This window comes from Psittacula echo (assembly GCF_963264785.1).
Source record: "Psittacula echo genome assembly, chromosome: 1".
NCBI classification, from domain to species: Eukaryota; Metazoa; Chordata; class Aves; order Psittaciformes; family Psittacidae; genus Psittacula; species Psittacula echo.
Genome location: NC_137735.1, coordinates 8,162,219 through 8,181,926, shown reverse-complemented (window position 1 = coordinate 8,181,926; position 19,708 = coordinate 8,162,219). Strand labels below are relative to the sequence as shown.

General features: G+C 42.3%; 1 protein-coding gene across 7 annotated transcripts in view; it reads left to right on the top strand.

Annotated features, from left to right (window-relative positions):
- The first annotated feature begins 450 nt into the window (after positions 1 to 450).
- Positions 451 to 19,708, top strand: part of SLBP (stem-loop histone mRNA binding protein) — a 40,762-nt gene continuing 21,504 nt past the window's right edge. For 2 of the 7 annotated variants that reach the window (XM_080617337.1, XM_080617336.1), the window contains exons 1-3: positions 12,374 to 12,561; positions 13,488 to 18,115; positions 18,819 to 19,567. In XM_080617337.1, coding sequence (XP_080473463.1) covers positions 19,401 to 19,567 — 167 coding nt within the window. In that variant the 5' untranslated portion in view covers positions 12,374 to 12,561; positions 13,488 to 18,115; positions 18,819 to 19,400. Of the gene's footprint in view, positions 628 to 2,233; positions 2,345 to 4,039; positions 4,142 to 4,869; positions 4,990 to 7,469; positions 7,620 to 8,687; positions 8,826 to 9,502; positions 9,620 to 10,579; positions 10,685 to 11,081; positions 11,214 to 11,498; positions 11,607 to 12,369; positions 12,562 to 13,487; positions 18,116 to 18,818; positions 19,568 to 19,708 lie in introns of those variants that run through there. The other 5 variants (XM_080617335.1, XM_080617332.1, XM_080617331.1 and 2 more) reach the window with 5 other exon arrangements.

Sequence of the window (19,708 nt, the reverse complement as noted above, 5' to 3'; positions counted from 1 at the left end):
AACAACCAAACCTACCCCCAAAAAGCACAGTTGGGGGAAGCAGTGAACACTGAATGTCACGAAATCAGTACGGGCAATGACTTTTGTCTTTCCAGGGTCTCACTGTCATACAGCAATGATGTATCCTACATAAAACAATTCTCTTATTGTGGACAAGGGATGTTAACAAGTGCAGGCTACAGGAGAACGTAGTGTATACCATTAACGGTATAAAAAGCGGGCCACATTTCCCAGGGGTATATGTTGTGCTGCCTGTACACCCCTTTGCGGAGCTGATTTACCTCAGAACATCCAGCAGAGAGACCAACTTGACCGGAAACGAAGCCTATTTCTGTCCTAACGCCGCCGCCCCACAGCCCCTTCCGCCACAACTGTACCACCCGTAGCGTCACCAAACACGAGAAGCTCGTGCGCATGCGCAGACACCATCCCCAGGACAGGACTGCCGCGCATGTGCGCTGCGTCTCTCCGCGCCCGGGCGTAGCTATGTTCCGCGGCGGCGGAGCCGCTCGCGTCAGCCATGTTCGGAGGGCAGCGGGGCCTGCAGCGCCAGGGCGGCGGCGGAGAGGAGTTGGGCGGGCTGCGCAGGTGGGACCGACTGCGGAGAGACGGGGCGGCCGGGGCCTGGTGGGTGTTGGTCGCTTAGGGCGTATGTAGGGCTGCGGGAAAGGCTGTTGGGGGGTTAGGTCGCAGGGTGCACTTCTTCCTCCCTCCCGCCCTTCAGCCTCGTTCTTCCCGGTACCCGCTTGTCGTCCTCTACCAAAGGTCTTCTCCTGGGCCCCGCGGGCAGGCGGCCTCAGCTGGGTTGCCTTCTTGTAGAGGCTGCTTCGGTCCCTGCTGGCAGCGGGTAGGGAGCTGGGCTCGGAGTGAACTGCAGGCCGCAGCCCAGGCATCGATGTGTGCACTGTGGTTAATTGCCCTGAGTCCGGCTGGGGGTCTATGAGGTTGCTTTTTGGGTGACCCTGAAGCGGGCAGGTTAAAGAAACAATGGAATGCTTCTAAAAAAGGATACTTTTCTGCTAGCATTTTTCTCTAGGTTTTCAGCGTTGTGCCTAAAGCACAGTAAGTGTTGTGTGTTCCCCCCCATTCCGCTTTTCTTTCAAGTCTTTGAATTGAGTGATTGCTGTTGAGGGTGGTTAGCGAAGGGTTTTATCCAGTGACTAAGCTTTACAGAAACCAAATGTTGAAAGTGTCCCGTTGCCTGGATCCATGATTGGAAGTGAGCTATTTGTGCTGTTTGCAACTTTGAGCTCTCTGGGAGAAGGGAATAAGCTATATGCACTGTGTGTCAATAAGTTGGGGCCCTGTGGGACCAGGAAACTTTGACGGCCAGTCAGGGTGAAGGAGGAAGGGAAAGAAAACATAAGTTGTAAATGCAAGATTAAAATAACCAAAACCTTCCTTCTCTCTCACTTGTTGACTTAAAACCTGCAGAGACCTTGCATACGCAGAGCAGTGTGTTCACTTGCACTGAAGGAACAGCAGTATGTTTGCTTTGTGGTCTGTAACACAGGATTATTCTCTCAGGCAGGCAGAGGTAGACCTGCAGGTTTGGGCCTTAGCCCAGAAGCCAGGTCTGATGTTTAGGTGCTGTGACAGTGCTGTGTTTAGTAACCTGTCATTTAAAATGTCAGAGTTCCATCCTCGGTTTCTGTCCTCAGTTTCTCCAGAACCGAGGAGGAAAATGAAGATAACTCTTATTAATCTTTAAATGATCTCTGGTTATCCTTCCAGCATGTTGCAAGCACCCTAGTCTAGCTCCTTGTCCCATGCTTACCTATGTATAAAAGTGTTTCCACATAACTGCTTGACCTACTTCTTACATGCTGATTTTGTTTCATCACTTCTGCAAGTTAAGTACTGGATACAATGGTATATAAATGTCAAATGTGTTGCTGACAGTTGACATTCTGTGAGTGTTGACACATGTCAGCAGTTCCATAAACAGTGTTGGCAGCCCTCTGTTGGCTTTTTTCCCTTTTCTGTTTGCAAGTTACCTAAATACTAATGGTTTATTTAAAAGTTTCATTAGTCAAAAACCTTTTCTTGACAATTGCATTGTCTAACACCTTTGGTAAGTTAGTATTGCTCAGATAAAGTGGCACAAATCACATATCTGCATGCCAAATCAGCATTTTGTGACTACACATGATGGTACTCAGATTGTCCGTATCTGTTTTGTATAGACAGTGTTCAGTGACTTGGATTTCTGATGAAAATTCTTGGTTTCTAGTTCTGTGCAACATCCACACTGCTGGCATCAAGAACAGGAATGTAGGAGCTGGAATGATTCAGATTCTTTGGTGTTGGATGAATATGAACATTTAGACGAATGGCTGGAGAGGTAAGGAATGAATGTGAAATTTGTTTAAACTTTCACTTTGCTGCATTCTTTTTTCTAGGAATCCAACAAAACCTTGGATGTGATTGAAGGCTTTCTAATAACACAGTAGCACAGAGTTAGAAAATGATACCTGCATTATGCAAGAGTAGGTGTCCCTGCCCATGGCAAGGGGGTTTAATCTAGTTGATCTTAAGGTGCTTTCCAACCCTGACTGTTCTATGATTCTGTAATTCAGTTTGGCTAATTGAAATATATGCCATAATATTAGCAAGTATTCCATATGAATGAGAGAAATGGTATATTCTGAGGCAGTGGTTTAAGCCTTAATTGCTGAAGTCTTCAATGTTAGTGTAAAATGTCCATTGAACCACTATGCTGTTGCACTTTTATACTTTGCTTACACATCTTTATGTGGGAGTGTGGGCAGACCATGATGTTTGTCTCTTCACTTGGCAGTGCACTTGGTATATTCAACTGTACTACAGTTTTAGTAGATACTTTTGTTTTTTTGATAGTCCAAGGATGAGAAGTTGTGAGTGCTTGGATATGTGCAGAAAACTGTGTTAGAATATAAGTTAGAAGAGTTGAAATATTTTACTGAGGGCATGAGAAAACTTTTTTAGTATGATTTATACATCTCTGTGTGTTACCCTGTATGAAGGTGATTGTCATTTCTAATGGCAAGTTTAATATTGCTTTAGCTAATGAATCTATTGAAGAGCTTACAAAAGCCCTTGTATTCAGGAGTGTTTTCAGTATCATTGCTATCATAAAAAATATTAACAGTATGTTGTGATTATGAGTCAAACTGGATGCGCCAGTAGCATTTTGTGTTTCTTTCTGCTAAGCAGGTATGTTCCTTCTTAGTATGGAATCTTTGTTCTGTGCCAAAATGACAATTTGCAGCATTGGATGATAGTTTCATTTGTTGATGTGAAAATGTTTAGGGAAAGTAAGACTATAAGCTAAATCTACTTCTGTATTACTTACATTAAATATTGAGGCACTGGCACTGAAAGAAGTGGACAGACTGAAAGAAGTTTTCAGGCTTCAGAATATTATAGCATTGTACAGCTTTCACTTACTACATTGTCACATTAATGAAGAACCTGGTGATTCTCCACTCAGAGAATGTCAGTGATCCAGCTGATTAGTTAAGAGCTTCCTGACTCCATTTTTGGATTTACACAACGGAGCTTACGTTCTTCAAATGATTGTGTTGGGATATGATGGTGTCTGGCAAAATCTTAGTTCTGCTCATGTGATGGGCATTTCTTTGTTTCTTGAGCATTGAAGCATCAACGTTGTCCTTTACAAAGTCTTTTGCTGATGGCAGAGAGCAGTAACTAGACTGATTTGACCTCAAGTAGTTTCATGAGTTGTGCTCTTTGGGGAGGTCCTCAAGCAGTAGGGAGAAGGGTTTGCATTAACTGAGCTGGAGTATGTTAGGAGATAGTCAGGTCTGTGTTCTGACAGGAAATTCCTGACCATTTTCTTTACTTGCAAAGTAAAGCTGATAATCTTGCATCACAACACTGAAAGGTTTTAATTTTTTTGACTTTGAACTGAAATAGAGTAGGGGCATGCCCATGGTTTTACAATTGTGGAACTGGTTTTGTCCACAACTGAAGTTCCTGCTCATTAAGTATGTTACAAGCAACAAATGTTCATATTAAATTCTCCATTGTTTTCCAGCTCTACAACACCAGAACATTCAAGGACTTTTTCTTGCCCTGACTGGGAAGACAGAATTGAAGAAGGCAAAGCTGTGAAAACATCAAATAAAAAAGTGACAAAGTGGGTATTGGACAATTATTAACTATTAATTATTAACTCTTGCTGTGTTGGCTTTAGCAATAGCCATCTGGTGATCTCTGACTACTTTGCATGCATTAATGAGGACTTGAAAACCAGTTTCAAGCCTGAAGGAAGCTATAAGGAGACAGTAGTACTGAGAAGTCTAATCTCAAAAGCTACTTTTATGATCATTTAGATTCTCTTCTTTTTCAGCTTTGATTGCATATTCATTACAACTTTCCATAAGAGAAAATACTGGAATAGTGAAAGGACAAGTGAAAACCAGCCATTGAAGCTACGAAAGGGAAATGGCTGTTAGATCTTTCAAGCTTTCCTCCTTTATATTATCCATCTTAGTTTTATTGAGTTTAAGCTTTTTCATATTTGTATTAGGAGGTTGTTACACATACATGCAATAATCATGTATCATTTGATTTGCTTGTTGTAGGATTAGCAGTAAGCTTCTAGTAAGGCAGCTCTAGCACTGCTACCCTCAGAGTATGTTTACCTGTTACAAACCTGAGCAATTTCATCAACTTGCAAAATCTAATCATGGAGCGATTCATTTGCTTAGCAAAATTTTCACTTCACTAATGAAGTAAGAGTTGTGCTTACTGTCTGTCAGAGTAAGAATAAACACAGTTCTAGAGTATGTGTTCGTATAACTTGCTGTAAGGCTATTAAGGTTCTTTTCAATTCTAATTTTTGCTTTTAAATTCTGTTCCAAGTGATTCTGTTAATCCAGCTGAAAGGGAAACAGATGAAGTGGTTCTGAGGAGAAGACAAAAACAGATCAATTTTGGAAAGAATACTCTTGCTTATGACAGATATATTAAAGAAGTTCCAAAGTAAGTTGCACTACATTGCACTTTTCCAAATAAACTCTTACTTGTTCTGCCATCTGTATGGATCAGCACACATCTTCAATGCACTTAGAATTATATGAACAGTAAGTGATGAAAACATAATTGACTTTTATGAAAGAGAAGCCAGGTATTTTCTGCATATGAGCAAATTTAGATAGGGAAAATTCAAAGCTGATGTTCCCTTTGTGTATTGCTGTTGCTGATAGCAAATATGCTTTAAATAAGTTCTGCATTAATCATCCCAGTTTCTGGTGATGGTGTTGCTAGGCCAGTGCGAAGCTAACTGGTACCAGGAAATGTCAGCTTTGAATGAGACTTGAGCAAAGCCTTGCATTTAAGTATTGGTAAGGAAAACCAGTCTTCAGTGGTTTGTCAGTAACTAACAGATCAAAACGTGGATTTTTTTTTTTTTTTTCCCTTTCTCTGTTGTTACACTTTGGGCTTCAGAGTCTGTGAATTGTAGCACTTTAAGCAAGACTTTTTAGCCAGCCCCCTCTGCTTACTGCAGAGCTGTCAAGATTCAGAAGCTAGTCTGTACTAATGTGTGGATGTGTGGGATGGCGGTGCGGGGTGTTGGTGGGTCTCATTTGATTGGTTTGTGTGGGTTTTGTTGTTGTTTTGAGGGTTATTTTTAGAGGTGTTTTTTACATGTGGCTAGCTACTTATAGTTGCCAGCTTTCTATGTATTCTACCTGCAAGAGTATTATGAAAACTGGCAGCTAAGTACAATGGACACTGCAAGGATGTTGTTAAGCAAAACTTGAAAGACTAGATTTAATGACTAAAAATCAAGAACAAATGCAGTAAATGATCAGATACTACATTGTGTCATGGTCATATCTTTAATAACATTTTTTTTCTTCAAAGAGCCTGGATTGCTTTGTGAATTGTAGTTTGGCTTGTCACTTTGTCATCAATGGTAGGACTGCAGCCAGTCTTAGGGTGATGCCTGGCACTTGCATAGCTTTGCTGTCATCAGCTGAATCACAGGTGGAGAATAGGAAAGGGTGAGAACAGCGTTCAAAAAAAAAAACCATAGGGTAAACTTCAAAAACAAGTTGTCTGGGTGGTATTTTAACAGGGTAGTTTATCATACTGCTCCTTAGCAGGGATCTCTATCTTGCAAAAAGTGTTATGGCTAAGAACATTGATCTGTGAAGCTGGTAAGGGACCACTTGAGACCAAAGTACTTGGTGTGATTGAAAACCTTGTTGTAATAAGCTTCCTCCCAGACATAAAGCTGACTTCACTATGGTAGCACTATAAACAGGATTGGTTTGTTCTGAAGAGACAGTTTAAGTGAGCTTTCCGGTGATGTTTGATGTTCAGGGGCCAGATTTGAGATACCCCTTTCCACGGAACAATGTAACAATGCTGTCTGGGATCACCCCATGGCGGAAAGTGCTGTTTCTCAGAGGGTATCATTTGCATGTTACCCAGCGAATGGGGTGCTTTGTTTTCTATACTCCCAAGAGGCAAGTGCTGTTTAGATTTACAGCAGTCCCCATTGTGATAATGCATGGACAATGGTGGAATAAAAGTTCACTGAAGATACTGGTGAGTTGATCCCTGCCATAAGCCAAGTACCCAAACAGCTATTTGCTCCCTCCCTCTCCCCAGTGGGATGGGAAAAGAATAGGAAGAACAAGAGGGAGAAAAGTGATGGATTGAGATAAGAGCAGTTTAATAGGTGAAGGAAAGGGGGAGGAAAAGCCAAGCATGCAAATGCAATTGCGAACTAGCTCCCACAAGCATAGTGGTGCCCTGACAGTCTGAGCAGTGGCCACTTTGGAAGACACATCTTCCTCTGCCCCAGTTTTTACTGCTGAGCGTGACATTATTTGGTGTGCAATGTCTCTTTGGGTAATTCAAGTCAACTGTCCCAGCGGTTTCCCCTCCCAATTTTTGTTCATCCTCAGCTTAGTAGTTGCAGAAGGGGCCAGAGCAGAGTGGGAGAAAGAGAAGGCCTTTAAGCTGTGCATGCACTGTTCAGCAGTGGCCAAAAATTAGAGTGTTATTAGCACTATTTTAGCCATAAATCAGTACAAGGACTGCTGTGAAGGAAGTTAACTCCATCCCAGCCAGACTCAGTACAATACTAAATACAAAGAAACTGCACTTGACTCAGGAACACTGAGGTAGAAGTAGCTGGAGGCTAGGAAACTATGGAAGGAGTATGAGTTATGCTTCTTGTTTCATATTTGTCCGTGAGCAGTAGGGGTCTGCTTTTGGTAGATGTCAGAGTGCTGGACTGGATGAACCTCTGGTGTGACTCAGTGTGTTATTGTTAGCTGTTGCCTGTGTTTTTGACAGTGTTCTAGAGTACACACATTGCAGTTTAAAATATGAGCATTTTATTTATGAGACCTCTGATGGACTGAGGATTGGTTTGGGTTTTGTTGGGGTTTTTTTAAGGACAAAAATCATGTTCTGAAACAATAAATGTTGTTGTGTATTTACAGGAATCAACGGATACCAGGAGTTCATCCTAGAACTCCCAACAAATTTAAGAAGTACAGCCGTAGATCCTGGGACCAGCAAATCAGGCTGTGGAAAATAGCACTGCATGCCTGGGATCCTCCGACTGAAGAAACCTGGGATCTCCAGCCTGTGTATGTATCACAGAATCACAGAATGGTTTGGGTGGGAAGGGACATTAAAGCTCATCCAGTTCCAGCCCCCTGCCATAGGCAGGGACACCTTCCATTATACCATGTTGCTCCAAGCTCCCTCCAACCTGGCTTTGAACCCTGGCAGGGATGGGGCAGCCACAGCTTCTCTAGGGACCCTGTGCCAGCGCCTCAGCACCCTCATAGTGAAGAGTGTTTTCCTAATATCCGATCTAAATCTCCCCTCCTTCAGCTTAAAGTCATGGGTGAATTAAATCAACATGTGTCTCTTGCTTCACAGGAGGGCCCTGTATTTCCCTTACAGTATTGCTAACTGGGAGCAAGAGAAGCTATCAGTCTCGGAAATGGAAGTCTCCTTGAAAACCTTGTTTTCCTTCTGAATTCTGTCAGTCTTTTGAGATATTCCCATTATTTAGTCTAAATTCATATCCAATAAGGTGCTGTGGGGAGGAATGCCTTTGGTCTGTGTGCGATAGCACACTCCCTTCCCTTGTGGGTTTACAGTGATGAGCACAAAGCAAGAAAATATTTTTCTAGAAAAGGATAGGCATAAGCAGGAAATCGGTGATTACTGTTCCCTGAACTTGATAACCTGTCTGTCTTCCCTTCTACTGATGTCTGTGGAACCCCCTTTCTCATGCAATAACAACATGTTAGAGAGTTTGAAAAGCTTAGGGCTAGAGAGAGCTTTCTGTGCTGTCTCTACAGGAGAGTGGCAACTGTGTTCAGAATAGAAACTGGGGGTTTTCTTATCTTTTAGAACTCTGAATTTCTGTAACAAGGCTAGCTCCCCAAATTGATGCCACCTAATACTTTGCAAGATTTGGACTATTACATGGGGAGAAAAAGAGTGAATGGAATTCTATTAGCTCTGTGACTGCATTGTGTAAATAGTTTTAGCTGTGGGGTGTAGCTGACCTGTGGTAGAAATTGAAGTTGTTTGCACCGTTTGGATGTCGTATGAGTTGAACTGTTAATTATTACTGCAGCTTAAACTGCATGTCAGGTGGCTGGTATTTAAAATCCTTTCTTTTTTTCCTCTGATTTTAGTAATACAGAACCCTCAGGTAATTCCCAGGAATGGTTCTGCAAGGATCAGGATATTTCTGGCTCCTTTGTTTTTGATGAAAAGCAGAAGAAAAATGAGTGTGAAGATGAGTGCAGACAGACTGACTACACACCAGGGAGGTATGAGAGAGAACTTCTATGGTTAACTTACTGAGTTGGTTGAACACATGGTGATGCTGTCAGTTATTTGTAGGAAGTGTTTAATGAGAGGACAGTTAACGATCAACTTCAGGGTTTGGCACTTTTGCTATGGAATGGAACCCATCACTGGTACAGAGCATTGAATGAGGAGGAATTAGCAGCATTGCAGAATTGCATGATTAACAGCAGAAAAAAGCAGTGGTTTTTCAGCTCCTCTGTTCATACAGTGGAGTACTGAGGTTTCTGTAAGCACTTACTGGCAAGTGCTGAAAGTAGGAAACCTTTCTCAGAAGCAATAGTCACCATCCTCAATTAACAGTATTACACCTATCCACAGAACAGTGAGGAGACTGAAAGTGAAGCACCTCATGCACTTCCCTGTTCACTGAGATATCTTGATCTCGGGGCATGTGTGTGGAGCTGAAATGGTCTCTGATTCAAAGTTTCTTCTGTGATTGTGACTGAGTTCGCTTTCCAAAATACAGTGAAGTGGTTACCAGAATTTGAGCCATTTTCTCTATTTCTCTGCTGTGACTGAAGAATCATACCTCAAAAAAAGTCTCCCTCTGTAGCACGTGCCATTATTTTGCAGAACACTGATAAGCATTTAAACACAGATAAAGTGTTTTGTGTGTAAAATCTGTCTTTTCTCATAGTCCCTGTTCTCCAGGTTCTTCTCCCGTATGGAAACGCAGAAAAAGAAACAATTCTGACTCCTCTGTGGTTTCAAAGAGCAAAAACCATTATGTGCAGATGTACCACACACTGGAAAGGTATGAAATGGTTCTCCATGTGGAGAATGATATTACGAACTGAATTTTGGAATATGATTTGTATTTATCCCTCCATTTATTAATAGCTTTAACTGTATCTAAGTGTGCATGCAATTTAATGAGGAAGTGATATCATACCAGAATTGTGTTATATGGTGGCAAATATTTACAGTGGTACATTGCAAAAGTGAAGATACTTCAGTGTCAGAAGACAGCGTAGGTAATTTTGGGTGTGTAGATTTAGGCAATACTAATGTATTGGTTTTGATTTCTCACAAAACCTGGTTTCTTCTTCAGAGGCTGTAATTCTGACATTGTTAGGCATCTGCCAGTTATTTCTCATACCTCTTCCATGCACTGCATTCTGCTTTTTGGCAGACAGACTGTTGATGAACATTACAATAAGGGAGTGGAGCCCAGTGTGCACTCTGAAGTTGGTCAGCAAATACTGAGACTCACTACCTAACTATTACCATCTTATGTTTGCTACAGTTATTACAGAGAATATGTATCTGTGAAGGGATGTGAAAGAAGCTTTCTGTATGTTTAAGCTTTTCTTTGCCTCATGAAAGATGTTATGGAAGAAAATACTTGTTGGAACAACAAGAAGTTGGTCACCCAGCCTGGGACTGGATCAAAGTGAGGTTAATGTTCAAAAATTGCTAACAGAAGAGTTGAGTGTTTTAGGCTCCTCCCTCCTAGCTGCTGCATAGGAAATATTTCTATAAATGAGAAATGAGAAAAGATAGGCTGTATGGAGGAGAGCATGGCTTAACTCTATACAGTTTTGTCAGATCCACTTTTTTAAGGGAACAATGATTGAAAGGTTTTCACACTAACCTTAGTAAAAATGTTTATAGAGGTGTGTTTTTTCTCTCTTTGCTTACCCCCCTTCAGAAGAATTAAGAGGAACTGTGTTACAGAGGTCCATGGTTTCAGACCTTTTCACTTTCTTTTTAGTCTTACTGAATCAGGACATCAGGAGGCTCTTTCAAAGTGCTCAGAGTGGGAAGCCTTTGGTGAGCATGACGAAGTAATGACAGTACAACATGGTATCGAAATAAGGTAAATACCATAATGATTGTGACTTTTTATTGCTTGTGCTATGAATGTCCTGTCCTTTGCTTTTTTTATCTTTCTTTTCCTTCAGTGTTTAATACTACTTTTTTTTTCCCCTTACATTTCCTCCAGCATGTGGTATCTCTGGTTATTTTTGTTTTTTGAGATTACTTGGCTTTTTCCAGTCCAACTCCATCTATTGCTTCCTGCCAATTCTGCCGTTAAGTAATGCTGGAAGATGAAGAGCCCCTTTCACCCTCTCTGTTGCATGGAAAGCAATGGCATTTCACAGAATTGGTCCCTATTGTTTTTACTGGCCTCTCACTTCCTCAGCCTAGGAGCTAAAAGCTTCCTCTCTGTCTCCCTAGAGATTAAGTTGTTTTGTAGCTGACCACAATGATAGTTATTTGTCTTCATGCAGTGACCCAATTCCAGCCAGCTGTTCTTCAGGATGGAACAATCAGAAACAGAAAAATCCCAACTTCTTTCTGCCTGACAGCAAAACTTGGAGAGATACTGACTTCAGGCTTGAGAGGTATAAAATGCAGCTCATCAGTGGGGGGCTTTTTTTGTGTATGAATTTAGAAGCATAGTTGCTTTATTGCTGTATTTCAATCCAAGCCCTTATTATAGAGGTCTGTATTTTTTCCCCTATGTTGCTTAGGGATCTGTTGGCTAATATTTATATGTTGCATGCTAAAATTCTATCACATTCTCAAACTGTAGTCTGTATTAGTGTAAATAGAGGTTGCGGCTGTATTTAGTATAAAAAGGTTGCCATAAGAAAGTCACTCAGTCTCTGGGGTTTTTATATTTGTAGGCTTAAACTTTGTAGCAGTTTGTTGGAAGGACATCAGTCAGAATACCCTGAAAGGGGATGGGGGAGTGCTGAAGAGAGAATAATGAGGAAGAACATTTAAATACCAAGGTAAGTTCAAGCTGACTACTTATTCTACCTGTTCTGGTTCAGTAGCTCATATGCAATATCGTTCTATGGAATCCAGCTATCCAGTTCAAGCAGATCAGTTTCTCTATTTATTCATGTATTATATTAGTATTTTATCCCATCCTCTTATATTTAATGCATCACCTTAATTAAAAGATCTAATACTTCAGTCTTGGTAAACTGAAATATTTACCTGTTTAGCCAAAAAAAAAAAAAAAGTGTTTTATCACCCAAATGCAACGCACCAGGTTGAAATATTTCAGTAGCAGATTTTCTGCCTTTTAATGTTTTTATCATGAAGTCACAACTTTGCATTTGCAGCTGTAGATTTAAATGGAAATTTTCTTTTGGACTTTAGCTTCCTGTATGGATTCCTAGGATGAGTGGGAATCTTGAGTCAAGCAGCTTTTATTGGCAGATAGCATTTTGTGTAATTTGATTGCATTAAATGTAGATCAAAGACAGGCTCTGAAGCATTATAGACTGGGATATAAATGTCTGTTTAACAGAGGTCTTGGAATATTTTTGCATTACAAAGCTTATTAAGAATATGGCATGCGATTAGTTTTACACTATAGATTTTTGATTTCTAGCAATTAGAGGAAAAAGCAGAGCCTTTAAATTGTGCTAATGGCATTTTTCTATTGACTTTATTGATATTTTAAATTCAAACTCTTTGAGCATGAATAAGACTTCTTGTGAATTCATTTTCCTAAAGTGCTAATTCAGTATTTGAACTATCTAGTCTCTCTTTGTATATAGAAGTATCGAAGAAGGACTTTCTCCTGTAATGGAAAATAATTTGAAGGATAGGGATGTAGTCTGAGATGAGCTGATCAAGTCTTGGAAAACTGGTGCAGTCGCATATGACCTGCACTGAAAGAAGAAGAGATTTACAGTCAGCATATGTGCAATCAACATAAGGCAAAATGTGCAGGTAAAGCAAGCATTTCTCAACACATTACAGTTAGGAGAGTCTTTCTGATCTTCTGGCTTGTTGATGTGTAGCTGCTTTGCAGTTGTCTTTGTTGTAAATAAGGCTCTGTTAAGGAGTGTATATATTCAGTGGGTTCATAATCACTTGTTCTAATTAAAAATACATCTTTGTGACACGTAAAACATAAAGTAATGTTAAGTGACTTAAGTAGCCTCTCTGTAGAGCAACACATTGGTTTCCTGGGATGCAAAGATCAATATTTAGAGAGATGTTGCCTTTAACCATGGTTTTTGGATGCAGTGAGCTCTAACTCTCAAATGGCAGGAACTTCACATTCCTTCATGTGTGGAAGGTAAATATTGCTTGAAAACCAGATAGTGGGTATGTGGTAGAACCTCACGCTACCTGCCTTTTTGCTAGAAGAAAATTTCTATCTAAAACAGAAAAAATAAATGTGGCTGGTTTAGAGTCCAGTTAAATGTCCATAAGTTTTAATATATCTGGCTGCTTTTTAAAGGAAAAACCCTTAGTCAGTAGGACACTTAAGATATAGCAGGAATGTGTTAATTAGAATTGAGAGAAAAATGTGTATTATAAATCAGTAATGACAGGTGAAAATGACGTGAGGGGTTGGGAAGGATAGGCTCACCTGCTTCATCTTTGCTTTGATAGATACTTTAGGACTGTAGGGTATGTAGTACTCTGTGTTTCCAATAACTTATGTTCTCAAAATATCCACTCTGTCTGTAACACTTTAATACGGGCAATATGGCTTTGTCTTTTATACGATGCTTTAGGCTCACCATATGCAGTGCTCTGTTCCAGACTGTAACACTATAGCTTAAAAGTGTTGTTAATGACTAGATATTCTATGATTCTCTGATACATCATACTTATAAACCACTGTTATCTACCTTTTTGTTTAGGTTTTTCAAGATCCTTAAGGATAGATTATACTTTTTCTGCAACCTCTGCCTCAAGTGTAAAACTTCTGATTTCATTAAGCCTGTGCTACAATGATGGTGGAAGTTCCTTAAAGCTTTTGTGAGAATGTTTCTGCTGTACCTGCGTTGGCAGACAACGTGCTTCATATTGTAAAGGCTGCTTCAATTGATGGATCCTGCTGTTTCTATTTGGAGATCATGCTACTTATAGTGCACTGGTGTTATGCTGGTGAACTGGTCCAATGTCAAGTTAAACTGAAGAATGTCACCCCTTAAACCAAGGAGTTCAAGCCCTGTTTCCTCGACCGGACCAGAATTGTACATCCAAGCTGAAGAACTATTTCGAAAGAATGTAGATAATTTCAACCTTTTTCCAGTTGTTAAAGACAATCTGTTCTTAGCTTTTGGATTGGGTGATCCTGTTTGGCTTATTTACCATTCTGTGATATAAGATACGTTAAGTTAGAATTTGCCTAAGCTAGTGAGAGAAGAGAAGGGAAAGGCAGATGATTTATCAAAATCAGATCCTTCTCTTCAAGGGGATGAGTAACTGTTTGAATAGCAACACAGTCTAAATACCTGGGATTTGCTTTTGTGTGTGTTGCAGCCTAATGCAAAGAGCCAGTCTACTGCTAAGTGTATAAGAGAATGAGTTCAGTGCCTGCTGTTCCTACAGGAACTGGAGGTGAGCAGCAGTACTTGCAGGTTTAGAGCTGCTCTTATCCAGACTAAGGGTTGTGATGGTGTTGAGAGAGGTTCTGCTTTGTTTATTCTCCTAGCACTGTGCTCAGTGAAGGCTGTGGCTATAATGGCTTTCAGACCAGCTTCATGTGCCAGTTACAAGAATGTTTTACAGTCCTTGTGGCATTTTATGTAGCGTGTACTGGGACACAAATGTCTGTTAGAGCTGGGAATTGGCTCTTTGCAGGAGTTTGGTTGGCTTTTCACAAGGCCACTGCAGAACTATGGCAGTGCCAGGATGTCACACAGCAGCCTTGCTCTGGGGCTGGCAATGTACCGAAGGCCCTAAAGCCCATTGTGCTACTGATGCGGAACTAAGCTGCTTCTCCAAAACTACCCCCGGTTCATTCCAAAACATTATTTCCAGGCTGCTCGGGCATGGGGTTCAGTAGTGTCCCAGCACAAGGGTGGCTCAGCCACACACCACAGAGCATGGGGTGTGTGAATACAAGGAACACACCTGTACAGCACTTTTTAAAGAAGTAATTAGCACCTTCTTGTTCCGATGTGCATGCTGTCCTGTGATTTATGATGACTGTAAATAAGGGAATGGTACATTTTTGGCATTTTTGTCTTTATGCAGAAGAATTAAAGACTTTCAAAATTCCCGTTACTCTGCTTTTGCTGTTACATTGAGTTCCATTATAAAAGGAATATGTGGGTTCAGGAGTCATGTTTGTGTGAGGGTGTTTTGTTTATTTGGGGTTGGTTTTTAGCCCTTGCCAAAAGGGGGAAGGAAGATGCTTCAGAGATTAAATCAACCTCTTAAAGGGAGTTCACACCTTGGTTTGTGCCCAACCCCTCAGTTTGTGTTTTGATATCTTGTCATGAAGTTATATTTGGTGCATTGTAACCTAGTGGAAGGGAGCAGCTGAGCCATAGTGCTCATTCTGCCGTGAGGAAGGTATCTTCCTCAAGAGTATGGAGCTGTTGGGTGACAGTAGTAGGCTGTCATGAAATAGTTAAGCTCAGTTTAAATATAAGAGCCCTTAAGCTTTTGCCTATGGTGGATGGAGCCTGAAATGGATTTATGGAAAAATCCATAGGATTTCTTCAGCAGTCCTTAAAAGGTCTTGTGTTTTTTGGTTGAAGATACTTAGACTAGAAACAGGATAACCAATCTGCCTGTGGCAGTTAAACTTGCAGTTAAACTGTGGCAGATTTACTCCTTAATCTAGGTTCTGTACACTTGGACAAGCTATGGTAGCAAAAGAAGAGGTGTGAAACTGGGCAGATGAGGTTTGAGGTCTGCTAAAGTCATTTCATGCTGCCACTGGAAGATGTAGAGCCATCACAACATCTAATTTGTAGCAGTAACCACATCAGTCTGAACAGAGCAGTTAAAACAGGAATGCAGTCCCTCCACTTGCTTATCTGTCCAAGGCGATTTGAGATGAGCTTACAACAGGTAAGCAAAGCTGAAGTCTGTCACACTGACCCCAGTTTGGTTTTGATAGCCTTCCATCAATGTTACCTGTTTTAATTAAATCCACTTTGCGTAAACCTGTGCTCAGTTTGTAATTAAGCTGAAATGCACTCTGAACTTCATCAGCCAGGTTGAAATTTCTTCCATGTATGTTCTGTTGGCATGTTTGTGCTGGGAGAATCTCCTCACGGGTGATATGTTATCTGTGCTTGTAGGAACAGCGTTCCCTAGCAATTCTGGAATGCCATTTGTTATATGTACTTTGTTTTGGTTTTAAAACTGCTCTTTGGAGGTCACAGTGATGAGGATATCTCCTTCCTCCCCTTAAAATTCCCACTGTGGTGAAGTGCTTTTGAAGGATTTTCTTCGCTGACAAGGATGGCAAGATGGAAGGGAGCTGTAATCCCTAGGATGTGTTTACAGGGGATAGTTCTGGATGAACTGAATTTTACTTTTAAGTAGCATTATGCTAAGAGTACTGTGTGATGTCCATGCTGGAGTAGTCCTTTCTCTGGCTTGCTTGGATGTGTTCAGGTAAACACGGTGTTAAGTCAGCTTATCTGCAAGCAAGGCTGCAGGAAAGGGAGTTTCTATGTTTTGAACCTATGCTGTGCTTCCAGCATGTCCTTGGTTCAGCAGCACAGTTCTGTTTTCCATAGCAGTGTGTGGGACAGGATTGGTGCTAGCATAGCAAACATCCCTGCTGCAGCGTGGATGTTTATGCAGATGCCACACAGAAGATGTGAGAGTTTGTACAATTACAGGCAAAGGGAAAGGAATGCCCAAGATAAATTCCTTACACTACTATTTTCAGATCTCAGTGTTTCACTGTGCATAGAGCCAGTGACTGTTACCACCCAAAGGCAGGGGTTTTGGAGACATCCTACTACAGAGGTCTCCGGCGCAAAAACTGCAGGAAGACACCATTTGCGAACATACACTCACCAGGAGCCTTTGAGATGCACATACATAATGTGAATGCAGATGCAATTTGTAGAAGTGGAACACTTCAGTGGGGGGAAAAAAGTGTAAAACCATTAAGAAGTTGAGGAAAAAGTACTGAAAAGAAAAACAATAGACAGTAAACCAGCTGGTGAGACCTCAGTGTTCAAATCCGGAAGCCATTGCTGACCATTGAGCATTTCCCAAGGCAGGCTGGCAGGGAGCAGTCCGATAATGGCTTCTTTATCGTGTGCCTTTTCAGAGCAAAGTGTGAATTTCTCTCACTTTTAACAAGACAATGTGCAATGAGCTTTGTGAATTCACCATGAAGAGGATCTCCAACACATCTGAGTGATTCTGAGTGTCACTGGGCAGCAGGTGCTTCCTCTTGGCCTTCAAGACCAGATGTGTAACACTGCAGTGATCTCTGGTAGGAGAAAACTCAGCAGGTTTTACTGAGCTGATCTGCCTTTTTACCCTTGCTTTCATGCCCAGAGTTAAACACAGCTGTAGATATTGTGCTCTATGGTTTTGTACTGTCTTGAATAAACCCCTTTCTATATCTGTAAACTGCAAAGGGGGGATTAAGAAGGACTAGTTATTTGCCAGATTTCAGCTGAGATGTTCCTATAGGCTGTTCTGTTCAATGCTCAAGATTAATCACGAAATAGGAAGAAGTTCCTGGAACTACTCAAGATTCGAGTCTAGAGACCTGGAATTCATGGGAGCATGTGGTGAAGAAGAGGCAGAATACAGTAGTGCATATTGCAGGTGTGCAGTTCCTCTGAGGACTGCTTAATATGGATCCAAAGCAACACTTGTTTCAGCTACAGTTATGCTCTACAGGCAATTCCTTCTTCCTAGTGTGTACTGCCACCCACTCTGCCTGGTGCCTCTGTTCTTTCTGTGCAGCTTGTGGACAACATGAGCTCCGAATCTGTGTAAATTATGACCAGAAACACAAGCCAAAGTAGCAGGCATCTTTCATTTCTGTAACTGATTACATGACAGTTGTGAAACCATGCTCCATTTCACCAGTAGAGATGCAAATTCTCCTTTTCAACATCTACTTCAGCCTTGCTACGCATGGAGTATCTTCATAAAATCAAATGAAAACAAATGCCACCTGTAAATATTATTTCTCACTGGTGGGCTTTGGTAGTTACTTCTGTCTTAAGCTGCTCAGAAAATACCCAACGCCACTTTTGTTTTCCACTTCTGCCATTCATTTCATTGCTGATCTTGCAAGTGTTACTCAAATAGAACCTGTCAGAGTAATGAAAATCAGCTTTGCTTCACCCAGGTTTGTGGATGATTTTCTGGCAAAGAACAGCCACATACCCAGATCAGCAAGTGCCCACATGGAGTTCGACATGAACCAAGGAAAACAAAAGGTGAAGGAGGATGGGAGCGAGGCACTGGGAGTGAGAATCCCAGCAAGATAAGAAGGAGCTGGAATTTACTGAGTTGCTAAATTGAGGACTGTTGGGAAACTTTGAAGGTCAGGTTCTCACACCTGTGCTTAACCAATTATATGTTAGTTGTTAAGGGCCTCACAGATATGTATCCAATCACAATGTGCCAAGTTAGTGAAAACAACTTTAAGAAATAGTATATAAAGAGTTAGTTTTCTAGAATAAATGGCTTTGTCTGATCACATTGATCTCCGACTGAGTCCTTTCTGTGACACAGGTTTGTGTCAAAACTGCTTCCATAGGGTAAAAGAAGATGGATCATGGTCATAGGAGAATCCCATCTGCAGGGAATAGAAAGCCCAATATGCAGCAGACAGAACCTGCTTCCTAGGAAGTCTGCTGCCTCCCTTAGGGCCCAGGTTAAAGATGTGAGGAGAAAGTTTCCTACCCCAGTACAGCCCTCAGATTACCATCCATTATTGATTTTTCAGGTGGGCAGTGATGAAGTTACAAGAAGTCAAGAGAGGCTTCTGTGAGGTCAGTGTCAGTCTTTTCTCCCACATAACAAGTGATAAGACAAGAGGAAATGACCAAGTTGTGCCAGGGACAGTTTACACTGGATAGTAGGAAAAATTTCTCTATTGAAAGTGTTGTCAAGCATTGTAACAGGCTGTCCAGGGAAGCATCACTGTCCCTGGAGGTACTTATAAGACAGGTAGATGTGACGCTAAGGGACACAGTTTAGTGGTGGACATGCAGTGTTAACGGTTGGATTCTATGGTTTTAAAGGTCTTTTTCAACCTAAATGATTCTGAGTCTGGAAGGAGAAAACGCTGCTCAGTTGTACATGTCTCAATTGTCCCACTGGTCCAGCTGTGTGTTCTGCTGCAGGAGTTCAGGCTCTTCCCAAACGACTGATGTAAAACCTCCTCGCATACCACATCTCTCACACGGACAGGATCTCTCTGCGGAAGCACCACGCGTGTGCGGTAACAAACCCCGCTAATTAAAGCACAGCCGCCTTCCCGCCCCCCGACAGCGCGCCAAAACCGCGCGCCGCCGCGCTTGATTCTCCCGCCAACACGCCCCGTGGCGGGGCGGGGCCCGGAGGGGAGCGGGCTAAACCATTGCATCCCCGGGAAGGGGGGCATAGTAAGTGTCTTTGATAAGCTCTGAGTGAGCGCTGTGGCTGGCAACGTGTTAGCTTCATGCCCAGCAGCGAGCTCTACTCGGCGGGGTTAGGAGGGGAGAGGATTCCGGCTGGCAGCTGTGCTTTCCCCTTCTTCCCCCCCCGCATACCTGTCCTAATGGAGAGTCCGGCGCAAGCTCCGCTCAGGGAGGCGGAGCGAGCGGCGTCAGCGCCGGCGGGAGATGCGAAGGGGCAGAGCGGGAAGGAAAGCTGCCGTATCGCACCGTTCCCAGCTCCCGTACAGCCCGCTGCGGCCCTCTCGCTGCCCGCCTCTCTCCGCGGCCCTTCCGGAGACACCCCGCGTCATGTCCTTCCGCCAGAGGAGCCCGCACGGCAGCACCACGAGCAGGTAGGACCGCGGTGCCCCAGGAGCAGCGGTACCGGAGGTACCTCAGGCGGTGGAGCGGGGGGGAGAGAAGGGGAGCGGCGGCCCGCGCGCACCATTGCGTGGCCTCCCCGCGCCCGGTGCGGCCGTTGCGCGGTGTCCGCC